This window comes from Sinocyclocheilus anshuiensis, unplaced genomic scaffold (genome assembly GCF_001515605.1).
Source record: "Sinocyclocheilus anshuiensis isolate Anshui unplaced genomic scaffold, SAMN03320099.WGS_v1.1 scaffold263, whole genome shotgun sequence".
Taxonomy (NCBI): domain Eukaryota; kingdom Metazoa; phylum Chordata; class Actinopteri; order Cypriniformes; family Cyprinidae; genus Sinocyclocheilus; species Sinocyclocheilus anshuiensis.
The window spans coordinates 683,411-697,597 of record NW_015549593.1 but is presented as its reverse complement, the minus strand read 5'-3'; the positions used below and the strand labels follow the sequence as shown (position 1 = coordinate 697,597).

Below are 14,187 nucleotides of genomic sequence, written 5' to 3'. Positions count from 1 at the left end.
TCACAGCCTTCTTTGATCATATTTACCAAGGGTGCCAATAATTCTGACCATGACTGTATAATATAAGTAGTTACATTAACTATTTTTCATAGCCTTCAAAATGTGAAATATAATTTTTTTTAAACAAATACAAAAATGAAACTTAGCTTTTTAGAAAATTGAAAAATAGAAAATTGTAGAAAATGCAGATATACATACATACAGAGCAACAGACACTCGCACAGCAGTGTGACCACGTTAACATGGTTATTTTAGTATCGTGTTATCACATGTGTAACGCTGGCAGTTGGGTTACACGATCTGACCCTGGGGTCCAGTCTGACAATATTCCCCGTAAACAGGGTGTTTGTTTACAGATCAAAGTGCTTACCATCAGCAATCTGTCCAGACAGTGCCTTCCACCAGCACAGTCTCAGGCTTTTATGGGTCAAATGTTTTTACACACACACAAAGAAAGAAAATCAATGGATGTCGATTTGAGGATTGATATGGGCAAGTCCCTGTCCCACCACAACAGTAAACCACTGGAATGTTCAGAGTCCTTTCGACCAACATGTCAGATGTACAGTCAAGAGGTCAAAGCCCTATGTGGAATCACAGCTGATCAGTATTCTTAAACAAGGTTTGAGCACGAAAGGCAATGTGTTTTGAAACAGTCAATTCAACATTACTTCGGGCCTGTTGGAATGTCACAAATATTACACTTAACTACAAAACAAAACTAGCTGACTAGACTCTCTTTAAAGGGATAGATCACCCAAAAATTAAAACTGTTATCATTTACTGTTTTATATCATTTACTGTTATCATTAAATTTTTGAAAGAGTTTACTGTTGAATTTTCCAACAATCCATTCGATGATGTTCATACAATGGGGTCCAATGTTGACTTTTTACTTTATGGACAGAAAGAGTTCTTCAAAATTTCTTATTTTCATTCAACAGAAGAAAGTTTGGATTAAGAACAACATAAAAGTAAGTAGATGAGAAAAAAAAAATTTCATTTTTGTGTGAACTAGTCCAGTTTCACTTCACAAATGTTAAGGATGTTGCCATTTATGCTTACTTCATCTATTGTTCATTGCATATTTATGTATATAGTATTTATTTTCTCATAGCTTTGTCTGCAGTATTATGCTAAATAATGTTTAAATGTTTGCAAGGTTTTCTGAGAAATATTAATTATCTCTCTGTCCTGCAAAGGAAAAAAGACAGACAGTAATAGTGAATTTAGTCTGGTCCACCAAAAACAGGTCAGTCCACCAGTCACAGGTCAGACAAGTAGCAATAAATTAACTGACAGATACTTAAAAAGCTATAACCTTTTATTACAGAAAACTATCATAATCCTCACAAAAGCCTTGCGGATTATGCATAATAATGGGAACGTCACTCACAGAAGACTGAAAAGCTGTCTTTTCTCTTTGGCTAGCCTGAACAAGAAAAGCGGCCTAAATTATTTATAGCTATTCATATTTAAATATTATATAATATTATAGTAATTACATTACATTGTGTACACATTAAATGTACTGACATATATATATAGTTTTTTGTTTTTTTTTGCTAGCCTGAACCAGAAAAGCAGCCTGAACTATTTATAGAGGCATTATTAATGAGTGAGCTGATGCTGCTGAGTTTCATCATGTCACTTTCTGTTGACTTAATTTATACTAAAAGTTTTTCTCATGATTTGAGTTTAATCTGGGTGCGTGAAACAAGCCCACCAACATAACTACATTTAAATAGGAGAAAGTGACCAAAAGATCTTGTAAATTTAAAAGACAAGTGCATCATTTTTGGATGTTAAAATACTTCCTCCTATCATAGTTGAATAAGTACTGTGTTTGCTTTAGCATCCCAACCAGCCAGACACCGCAACACTGGCTCAACCAATGGCGTGAGTGTCACACAGCTCACATAAACAGTGTTTTTGAATAGAGAAGTGGTGTTTCTCTTCACTTGAAGACAGAACTTCAGGTGGAGCAAAGCACACTGTGTTCAGGGTTTCTGAGAGGGAAACCTCTGGAAAAGAAGAGCAAAGTCATCCAGCAGTGTGTTCCACCAGCCTCTATCCAAAACACACCAAAGTACATTCAAACAGAGTGATCGATACATGTATGGCTGAGGAGTTCATTCCACGTGTTAGGTATAAACAGAGAAAGGCTTATTAAATATGAAAGTGAAGTGTGAAAGACACTTCGACACACCGCACTGCAGCATGAGTCTCTGTGCGGAGTCTCTCACATCTCCCTTGTTCTTCCACACTCTCTCTCCTTCTCGCATCTTTGTTCTTCTTCAAAAGCTCCCTCTTATTTTGTTTAAACCACAGAACTGCATTATATGTGTCTTACTGCTATCTCAAAGAAAGAACAAATAAAACCTCAACCTACATTTTGGCAAATTTATGAGGAAAACTGCTCGAGGTCAATTTGCAAAGCTAAATATTTAAAGACAAAATGAAACGGCATTCACAACACATTTAATTTCAGTAATGTGGTAAGATTTGAGTGAAAAGAGTTTGAGAATATTCAGATGGAAACAATGAAGGACGGGACTTGTGGTGCAAGAATTGATTGGCACATTTAAAAAGTGGGCATTTATTGAACTGTTTTGGGCCGTTTTTACTTATAAACAGTGCTTGATCTGTGCATATTTCTCTCCTGATGCAGATGAGACCACTTTTTCAGCGACCCCTAGAGGACGCAGTTCGAAGTTCCCATGAAAGGGAAGCAATATTATGGATAGAGGATTTGTGAAGTTAAAAACGTCCTAATCGTGAATTTATTACAAACAAGCAGCTTTTCGCTTGACAAGACATTTATTGATGGACTGGAGTCGTGTGAATTACTGTGACGTTTTTATCAGTTGTTTGGACTCTTATTCTGACTGCACCCATTCACTGCAGGGAATCCATTGGTGCACAAGTGATGTAATGCTACATTTTTCCAAATCTATTCCAATGAAGCAACAAACTCATCTGTATCTCGGATGACTGTATAGGAGTAAATTTTCATCAAATTTTTATTTTTGGGTGAACTACTCCTTCAAGAATGTGCAGTCACAGGTGTGTTTATCTGCATTTCACAACGGCTTTCAATGCAGCTCATCCTATCAGGATTCAGAGTCAAAACTATTTATTTTATTACTATTCTTTTTCCCTGCACACACAGCAGCAAAGTAAGACGGAAACAGGATCAATTGTGATTTTTGTTCAGGCACGCTCACATGTACACACACAGATCAAATTCAGTCTCAGTAGTCGAAACTTCTTTACCTCTGCAGCTGAGAACCAGCGATATACAAATACACACAAACAGAATAATGATTAGGGACGGTGAACTGCGCTTGCACGTCTCATCGTTCGAGGGTGCAAGTTGTAGATAGCACACAAAAATGGATGTAGAGGGGGTTGTGTGTGTCTGTCCTTACCACCCTGAACCGAATCATCCCGCAAGAGCAGTCATTTGCATGTAAATGAGACTCCAACATGCATGTGCGCTCCTTACTTACCGAAGATATTGGTGGAATGTCCTTTCTTGGCGATGGGTTTGAGCTCGTTGTGGCCCCAGCCGTATTGCCTGTAGCTGTCCCACGCATGTTTCATCATCTAGAACACAGACATGACAGGAAGTTAGCGCCTTGGCCATAAATATCAAAAAGTATGGTGAATACCTGCATTATTTGAACACTGACCCAGCCACATCCTACTGATTGGTTCATCTACAGCTGCCTGCCTTCATGACATCTTCAATGAAAAACCTTTTAAAAACCCCATCCGGAAACAACTCTATTGTTCGATGCAAAATGTAGCAACATGAAAGCCAAAAAAGCTGTTTGGTCTGATAATGTACGATGCGTTTTAACAGGGTAGAATAACACGTGGATGCACAAAGGCCTTTGATGTGAAAGATGAAGCGTCGCAGAAGAGATGTCCTGTTACCCAGAAGCCCCCGCTGTGACCGCGACCACGTCTGCTGCACTGTCATTCCCCTTTCAGGTCACTGGCCAGCAGCACCCTGTCGATGTATCTTCACTCTGTACATGTGTGTTTTTCTTTTTTTCCCCCACTGGGGAAAGATGAATGTACACAGTGTGAGTCTGCATCTCTAAGCGTGTCTTTGTCTCAGCTGTGGCTCTAGGCGTCCTCTCTCTGAGCTCTATCGCTCACTCACTTCCATTAAACGGTTGGGTGAGATTCAGCTCCGAGCCATGCCACATTTAGACATGTCTTCAGACTTTGGTGGAATACTTCCTCCAAAAGCAGAACACTTGTGACAAGGCTGATAAGGTGCGTGAAAAGCACAAGGATGAAATGATAGTTCTGCTCTAAAAGCTAGTGCTTTCTAAAGCATACTTTTTTTTATGCGCACGCTAGTGTATGCATAGTGTGTGTGACAAATTTCATCAGCATAGTATAGTACAAATGTACTGTATGCACACAGAATTTTTTTTTTCTATTTTGCACATATGTATTTGCTCAGCACGTGACTTTTTCAAGGTAAGACGGAATAAACAACTAAAGACCCCAACAAATATAGACGTCTGCTTTGATGAGCACTTGTGTGAGTTGAATTAAGAGATACAAGCAAATCTAGTTTAAATGAATACAAGACATTTTTTCTGTCATAACTTCTGGAGAGAAATAGCACAGTGTCAAGCATCTGTGTTCATGTATGCAATCAAATGGAGCATATCCCAACACACTGTACAATTTATGCAGTGTATAAAAAGGTTGTGTTAAATTACGAAACACAGCATTTTTTACTACACAGAAGCATTTTCCATTCTCCATTTGAAGGAATTGACTTTTCAAATGTGCCTTTAAGAATGTGTCGTCGCTAGATCTAGAACACTTAAGGGTATACACTCAAAACACAAATTTCCCTGATTGGTACAATGCAATATGGTTCAGAAACTGAATTATTTTTCAAATGACATTGCATCTTACTTGATGCAATCATGACACTGAAAATACAGAGAGATGGCCAAACTGTGAAGAGACATGAACTAATCCTGTGTGAACAGCCACTAAGGCATCTTAACTGTAATGGAACCTCATTACCAATTAGGAATGCTTTACATGGGCAGCACCTCCATGTGTCCGACAGACAGAGTGAAACACATAGGAAAGTAATGTGACAATTCATTCCAAAAGAGTCTGACTGTAGCATACTGTTATGATAAACACTCAATCCAATAATAAAAATACATATGCTGGGTAAAATTTCACCAAAACTAGATATATTATTGTTGCCTATTGTTTAAAATGGCCTCAGCATAGGGGAGCATGCCTTATGCCTTAAAAAGCTGACTAGGTAGACAGCTCACTAGGGTTTGGAATGGAGCTTATGAACACAGATGCCGTAGATGCCTCTGGAGTTTGTCTGACTGTCAAGTGTCAAGTGTTGTTGTAGGCTACCATCCCAAGCACAAGCCATGATTTTCCTCCGCAGAAACCCAGGAGGGAGCCAAGGCAATGAAAAGAAGTCAATAATTTCATTTTGTTCTCGGCTTTCAATCTTTGCATGACACACTGTGCGCACAAAAGATTATGAATTACCACAATGCAGTCTTTCCTCTAGGATTCCAACGGACTGAAGGTTGGCGGCTGATTAGACTGATAGATAAACCCGCTTTGGGTAGACAAATTAAAGCCTGTGATCAGCAAGAAGCCTAAAATATGAACTGTGAGCAGATGGAGAGCTATGAGTCTACAGATTTCTCTTTCCCTTTCCTTTAAATTCCCACTTGATCATGCGTAACTTCCAACCTCTCTCATGTTTTATTCAAGGGCTGTTCAGGGTCGTTCTGCTTGTCAATTAACAGTTGTTTTGACTAAGTAGAGGCCTTGTGAAGTGTTGAGAGCAGAGCCTATCCGACACTAAGAGAACTTAAACTGGCGGTTACATTAAGCCCAGGCTTTTAACTACCCCACAAAGATGTGTCTATAGAGACGCAAACGCATGAGAGATGAACAAGTTTAGACAGTCACAAGTTGCCTGAGGGGTATGTTTCTCGATTTTTTGGGGGCTAATTCTGTGAAAATTAAAATTCTGTCATTATTATACTAATGTCATTCAAAACTTGTATGCTGTTATTTTTCTGTGAAACAAAAAAGGACATTTTTGAAGAATTGGCACACAGCTCTTTTCCATACAACAATTCAAAGCAATCATGTATGAGAAGCTAGAGAAAGAAAAAAAAACACTATAAAGCATCATAAAAGCAGTCTATGTGACTAATATGCTCTATTGAGTTTAAACCATTATTCAGCAATAAACTTTCCCTCCAGCAAGCTGTGAATTAGTGTGCTAAACTCCAAACAAAATCAGTCTGATTTGTGAATCAGATCAATCAGTTCATAGAAAAGAACTGGACCAACAGAATGATTCATGTACTGATCCAGTTCCTGAGTTCAACACATGATATATGGACCACCATTATGTATGGAAATCAGCTGTCAATATTCTTTAAAAAAAAAAAAAAGCCTCCTTTTCAAGTTACACAGAAGAAAAAAAACAGCATCAGGGTTTTGAACGAGTAAATAAGAGTTTTTGAGTGAACTATTACTTTTAAAGTGCCCTTTTCAAATAATTTTATGCAGAAAATACAACTCTATAATTTGGGTAAATTAAGATTCAAAAAGGTCATTGTGCTTTTTCAGAAATGAAAACAAACAACCAAGCAGCACTTGGTTCAAGAAACATATATATTTTTTACAATATACAATTATTTTGATCAATTATTATCTTTCTTTTCTCCTCAAAGGAAATAACACAAATACACAAAATGAAAAGACAGCGCTTGAGATATATGTAAATTAGAAAGGCATCATGACCCTTCATTCATTATTCCGCAGTATTCCTCCATGGACCGCGTGTTCATTCAGTGTCTTACATGCAGTGCTGAAAGACTCTAGATCATCAGGTTCCTGAAAAATGAGGTTCCTGTAAATGAAGGCTGTGCCGTATCGCTGAGTCTGAAAGTGCATTTAGTCTTAATTAAAGTCCTAAATGAGCACCCGTTTCAGCAGCCCTTCCAAAAACCATGCAATGACTAAGCATACACACTCATGCAGATTCCCAGTGCTTAGTAAAAAACTATGCGAAACCCCCAAAATTAATGAAAAAGCCCAAAATTAAAACAGATCTGCATGAAATATTTAAGTGACGTGGTTTGGATTCAAAACAGAAAATTTGGACTAAAGGCAAGTGGTTCTCAACACCAAGCTCATTTGTACAACACCATTCAAACTATACTTTCTTTTTCATGTCTTCCTCATTTATGGGCATTGTGCAATGCAATTTCCTGATATTAAGTTTTTCTTAATCTGTAATTTACTCTGTAAATTCAGTATTTGGTGCATCCGCACAAAACGTCTAATTGATTCACTGGATCGGTCCCTATGGATCGGCAGTCGTGTTCATATCAATTCCAGAGCAGACAGATACGATCATCTCCACGCTCCCATCAATCGAACAGTGCAATGTAGAGAGAACAAAGAGAGCGACAGATGAGCCTTGTCGGCGCTTTCTGCTCAATCGCTTGAGTGATGGGGCAGGCCCATTGTTCATTTCAATTACCATACGGCTGCCAGCACACTTGTTTGAACAGTGATCAGTGCTGTGGGTGAATTGGTTATGCCTGTCAGGCCCTGTCTTCAGAGTCAATGAAAGTCAGAGTGTAAGACAAATTAGAATGTATGTATCTCAAAACCTGCAAGTGGTTACAACGCATCACCCTCTTTCCTGAGGGCACCTTCACCTTTCTTGAAACCGTTTGCTGCTTTCAGGTGCTCTAATATGATTTTTCTTCTCATTATCATTGGCCTTTTATTTTTGAAGTGCATGATTGCCAAGGAGCTGCAAAAGCACTTGGGCATGTTACAAGGGGCATGCTGTTGGTTTTTCCACTGCGTGCTGGGATCGACGCGTGAGAGGGAGAGCCTTTTAGAGCACATCACACTGTCTGGAAGGATTCCTAGAGCAAAGACAAAGCCAACACTGGAGCAAAGGGTGGAGAGAGAGAGAGAGAGAGAGAGAGAGAGAGAGAGAGACAAAAGAAAGACTACAATAGGCATCCAAAAAAAGAAAGAAAAATGAGAAAACAAGGGGAACAAAAGGAAGAGAAAGGAAACGAGACAAGGCAGACAAACATTCGGTAGAAAGAGAAGAGTGGGAGAATCAGTCGTTGCAGCATGGAAGAGCGCACTCTTAGACCACTACTCACACTAGAGGTTTAGGTGCAGAAAGTGCCAAACTACAAAAATGCCTGCCTGAAAGACGAGTAAACTAATCTGCCTGAAACAGATAGTAACAGATTAGTTAAAAAAGGACAATTCTGTTATCACTTGCTCACCCTCCTGTTTGACTTTTTCTGTGAAACATTAAAATTAATAAAAGTCAATGGTGTTCAGTGTTGTTTGGACCCCAGCGCTCTTCAATATATCTTGTGTTCCACAGAAGAAAGAAATTCATATACCATTGTTAGAATGAAATCTGACCAGTGGTTCCCAACCTAGGGCCGGAGCACTCCTTAGGGGGACGTCAGAGTTCACAAGAGAGGTGAGCAAACTTATATGCTTTGAGGTCAAATATGGATGCAAAAAACCCTGCTCCAAACTAGGGATGTCACAATATACCGATATTGATAACCATGGAATTAAAAAAAAAGAAAGAAAAACTTTAATACTACACATATGATACTATTGTGAATGATCCAGCACCACCAACGTAGTAGGTGGCACCATACTGCTGGTTGCCATGAGTCATAAAAGAAAAACAACAACAACGCAGTGCGTGGATGATACTCTACCTACACTAGAAAAAAGTTTGCTCACCAATATGAGAGTGCTTTGGATTTGTAAAATAGATGGTGTGTTATACAGACCAGTCTGCAGAAAGTGCCGATTAACAGGAAGATCTATTTGTACACTTTTGTACAAGTAATGCTTACAAACTCTCTCTCTCCACCTCCCTACACTCATATTTTGAGTGTGATTCATTGGCTAAAAAAGAGAAAATTAAGTTAAAATGAATTTTACTAATAAAATATTTCTATATTATGAATTCTTTTGGCACCGATAATAGTGTAGTGAAGACCTGATATCAGCCTTAAGGCCCGTTCACACCAAGAACGATAACTATAAAGTAGAGATGCACCAACTGCAAGTTTCTTGGCCGATTCCGATTTTCGATGTTTTTGGAAGTGTGACCTGCCGATACCGATTTTTGCTGATTCCGATTTTCTTTCTAAGAACTATAATTGACAGCATATACAAACAAAAATCTATGCAAATTTCAATGCAAAAAATATTTACATAATAAAATAAATTATTAAACATTACAATTCCGCCAATCTGGACTAAGTTACAGATTTTCTCTCACTTAAACAACTCTCAAAATAAAGTGCTCTGTGACTGGAAAGAGGAAGAAATAGTTAACTTAAAATGAGTTGCTGTATGTAACAAAACAGATGTCATTTCCCACTGTGTTTATAAATGGTCATTTTTTCCCCCTAACCTTATTAAATGTGTCATCTTTCACATCACATTCTTACTTCGTTTCAATTAATTCAGTTTGAGTTCATTCAGATTGAGTTGTTACCATTCAAATGAAATTAGTATTAACAAACTCTATCTTTCCACTGCTGAGGAAACAGAAGCTGCATCTGAAGTGGCATTAGATGCATTTACACAGACAGTTTGATGATGCTGAGGTGCCATAAATGCATTTACACTGCAAAATTTTTAAAGATTAATGTTTTACATAATTTTTTTAACTTACAAATAAATGTTGAAAAAATGCAATGATACTTTTAAATATGACTAAACCACCAGTAGGTGGCGGGAAATGTCTGTTTTAATGAGCGAGTCATTTATTCATTCATTCAACCGATTCATTCAAACGGCTGCTTCTTTCATAAACAAGGCAAGTGACTGTCCTTATTAATGGGCCACTGAATCATTGACTCACTAGATTCGTTCAAAAACATGGATTCATTCAGTAACGAAACACCGCGTGTGTTGCTGGGCTGCTGTGGCTTTGATCGGAACTATTTTCGTCAGCGAAATTGAGCAAAAACAGTCAATATTTTTGTCTAAAATCTAAGTTACTTAATTTTAACTGCTTGTTTATTTGAAATACTATTGTATAAAATCAGTGTCACATTGCAATCGTGTTGATATTGATATTCGGAGAAACATCATGGCCATATAATGTTGTTTACCTAAATCATATTTTGTAAATATCTTTTTTTTTTCTACCGCATTATGCATCTATAAATTTCTGTGAGTTACTTTGTGTGTGTCATCTCTCTCACACACTCACTCACTCAGGCTGTGCAAGCCTCATCTGGCACGACATAAATACATTATCAGTCACGTTTACACTGAATTCAATTAAAATTAGAAACATTCTCACACGAAACGACATGTTTACATGCGACTGTGAGTGTGCGCGTGGCTGTGACGTCATTGCCGGCGCCGCTGGCAATAAAAGGATCAGCTCGGAATCGGCAAGACATGAGACTGACCGGCCGGTCACCGATCCGGGCCATTAATGCGAAAAATCGGCCGATTCCGATCACTGGCCGGTCAATTGGTGCACCTCTACTATAAAGATAACTATATTAGTGTCCACACCAGCGGATGATATCGTCTGTTTATTCTAAGCGCACGCTCGTCTGCCGCTTTAAATTCTCCAGCTCGTTATGGCAGGATTGATTCTGATTGGCTGTCAATGTTTTTATCGTTCATCAGCTGGAAAAAATCATTCTGAAAGTGATTCCAATGATATCGTTTCTCTGTGCCTTTATCGTTATAGCTGTGGTGTGGACTCTGCCATTCTTTAATGTGTAGAACGATTTTTAGAACTATATCTTTATCTTTATAGTTATCGTCCTTGGTGTGAACAGGCATTTATTCCAAAGGATCAGGCACTGACTGGAACCAGCTGATAATCACTTCCTTTGATTTGATACATAGACTTTTAACTTTCCAATTTTTTTTGGACGCAAAAAACGTGAGTGTGCTCACACACCGTAAGAGGTATGGAGAGAGGTTTAGAAGAGGACCTCAGGTTTTAAGGATGGGGGATTCAAGGACAAAAAAATGCATAAGTCAGTACTATGCATGTGTGTGTGCTTTTTTTCCTTATGTAAAATTTCATCATTGCTGAGGACGTTGAAGCTTCAGTGATCAGCTAATTACTGCGGTGCTTACAAAATACAGCATTTAGAACCTGTAGCAAACACACACACAATGTGGAAAGGCCCTCCACAGGTTCCTCAAGGGGGAGCTGCATTAATTAGCATTAACCCCCGCCAGGCACATGCAATTCATTCATACATCACTCATTGCTCTACAGCAAACCAACAGAGACAAGCAACTGTGAAAAGTCAGCAGCAAGGTCAAATAAGAACTGCCACTCTGAAAGTATCAGGCAGCAGAGCTGCAATTACCAGTTGCCCCTGGTGATGGCCCAGTGATTGATTTAGACTCCTCCCATTTCTCTAAAGAGCTGCAGGTCGAAGGCACTATAACCAGCCCACTCAGACAGACAGAATCCTATCAGACAGAGTCTCAGCGCAGTAAACGTGACGATGCAATAGAGGCCAGGCGAAGTGATAAATTGACTTTAAGAGCATTCTGACACTGAAAGACTCAGGACAGTTCTTCTGTTTTGGAAACAGCCTTTAAACATCACACCCAGACATTACTGCACTACCTTGTCACGTGTCAAATATAACCCATCATTTAACTAATTCAGATATATTGGCCCTTCATTTGCTGTTCAAGGTCCCCGTTTCAGCTCCCTCTTGACTTCACTCCACTGCATCGGGTTTTGTAGACTTTAAGAAGAGCTGGATCAAAGTCTCAGGTGTTATGAATAACGCACTGATGTTCAGGTGATTTCTCATGTAATGCGACCTTTGATGTTGTGTTAAACAAGACATTATGAGGATCAGCTCCTATTGCACTCTGAATGCCCTAAAACCAAAATGGCATAGTTGAAGACTGTCCGGTCCTGCTGTTTGAATGCAGTGGTTGATTGAACACAATTGAAGGCTATATCCTAATAAGGATGCATACATCAGCTGCCATCAAAGGCCATCTCAACTTGAAGGATCCTTGGAAGGCGGCCTTCTTTTAACATCCTCCATTTGGCGTATTTTGAAGGACGCATCAAGTGTTTCTTTCCTTTGTGTCTTTCAATCACCCACAATCCTATGCACATATTCCAATTCACAAAAATGAAGTGATGGAAAATAATTCAGCACTGAGGTCATCCACTTTCATTGTGTAATGCAAGACAAAAAAATGATTTCTAGAGATGAAGGCATTATGGCTTTCTATTGTTTCATTGTATATTAATCACATAATGCTAAACTGTCCATGATGTAAACCACTGGAAGACCACAGATGCTGTCAGTCATATGTGTTTGTAAACATTTATTTTTAATAGCATTTTCATGCCATGGAGCAGAAACCTTTATGATGCAGCCATGCAGACTTACTAGACAGTCTCAATTTAGCATTTAATGCCGAGGAGGACTGAAGCCTAGAAGGACACAGCATTGTTAGGATGCAGCCTTCCGATCGAAAAGCCATAGAAACTTCCAGGCAGGTGTGTTGGAACAGGTTGAGGCTAAACTCTGCAGGAAGGTGGTCCTCAAGGAGCAGGACTGGACACTCCTGGTGTGGTCATACTATATTGTGCCGTGTTTCATCATATTCTGTCATTTCATTATATTGCATTATATTTTATCATATTCTCTTAAAGTAAAAGTATAAATGAATAGTACAATATGACAACACAACAATATGATACGAATTATGACAACGCAATTCACATTTTATATCATTCGTGTCATATTGTACTTTACTGTGTCATGTATCCTATTGTGCGGTGTTGATTTCACTTACACTTTTAAATACAGGCACAATTATTACCTCAGTGACCTTGACTGCTGCGTTAGTCTCACCTTCTCCCCATCTCATCTTCTGTGCATATGCACAGCCATGAACCTGCCCTCTGATGCTCTTCGGGTCTCAGCACCCTGCAGGGTAAATGCTCACACTGCCAACAAAACTAACATTAACAGAGCAGCACAGAGCTCTAGACTCTCACAGCAACATGCCACAAACACAACACTCGCTAGATAATTGGCCTGGCAGCTAGTAGACGAGATCTGACGTATTACAAAGTGGAGCTCATGCAGCTAATGAGAGTTCAAGTTAAGTTTATAAAAAAAACTCCAGATCCCATTCGCCCTGAGGAGAACAGCCAAACCAATCAAAAACAAACATACTTCCTCGATGATCCCAGTTCATGTAGATCAATCCTTAAGGTAGGGTTCTATGATTTCCGCGTTGTGGAAAAAACGGATGGAATAACAGAATCAATCACAAAAAAATTTGACAAATTTGGGATGAATAAATTCAAAGTATGGCTGCACACTAGGGTCGGTTAATATTAAACCACAAAAATACTATTTAAATATGAATTCTGCATGTTCTGTGTGTCTCTGTGAATGAATGGCACTGTTTCATCTACCACACATACTCAAGCAAGCATGTCTTAATATATTTAGGACACTCCACATTAACTTCATTTCTAGAGCTGTTCTGAGAGTCACTTCATGAACATTTTACAGTTTCATTTATTATATCATATACACAGACACTTTTTACAACAACCCGTCAAAATAAAAGTTTGGTTTAACTCAAGTCAAGTCTCCTTTATTTATATAGTGCTTTATACAATACAGATTGTGTCAAAGCAGCTTTACAGTATTAAACAGGAAAATAGTGTCGATAATGCAAGAGGACAATAGTAAACACTCAATTTTTCAGTTAAAGTAAGCTCATCATTGATTCAGTGATGTCATCGTCCAGCTCAGTTCAGATCAAATAGTATCTGTGAAATCAAGTCAACAAAATTGCCAGAAATTAAGTGGAGAAAGACAAAAACAACTGAAGAAATTGTGACAAACACATCACTACTGTACACATTACTAATGTACTTCTCAAAGTAATAATGATAATAAAAATTATTATAACTTAAGAAATAATCACACAATTTCTTCATGTTTTAAAGGGGTCATATGACGTTGCTAAAATGAACATTATTTTGTGTATTTGGTGTAATGAAATGTGTTTATGCGGTTTAAGGTTCAAAAAACA

The 14,187-nt window shown here is 38.4% G+C and overlaps 1 protein-coding gene across 3 annotated transcripts in view; it reads right to left on the bottom strand.

Moving 5' to 3' along the window:
* Window positions 1-14,187, bottom strand: part of LOC107658234 (mannosyl-oligosaccharide 1,2-alpha-mannosidase IB-like) — a 105,996-nt gene that overhangs the window by 49,928 nt on the left and 41,881 nt on the right. For all 3 annotated transcript variants that reach the window (XM_016446698.1, XM_016446701.1, XM_016446700.1), the window contains one exon: window positions 3,513-3,609. In XM_016446698.1, the coding sequence (XP_016302184.1) occupies window positions 3,513-3,609 (97 nt within the window). The remainder of the gene's footprint in view (window positions 1-3,512; window positions 3,610-14,187) is intronic.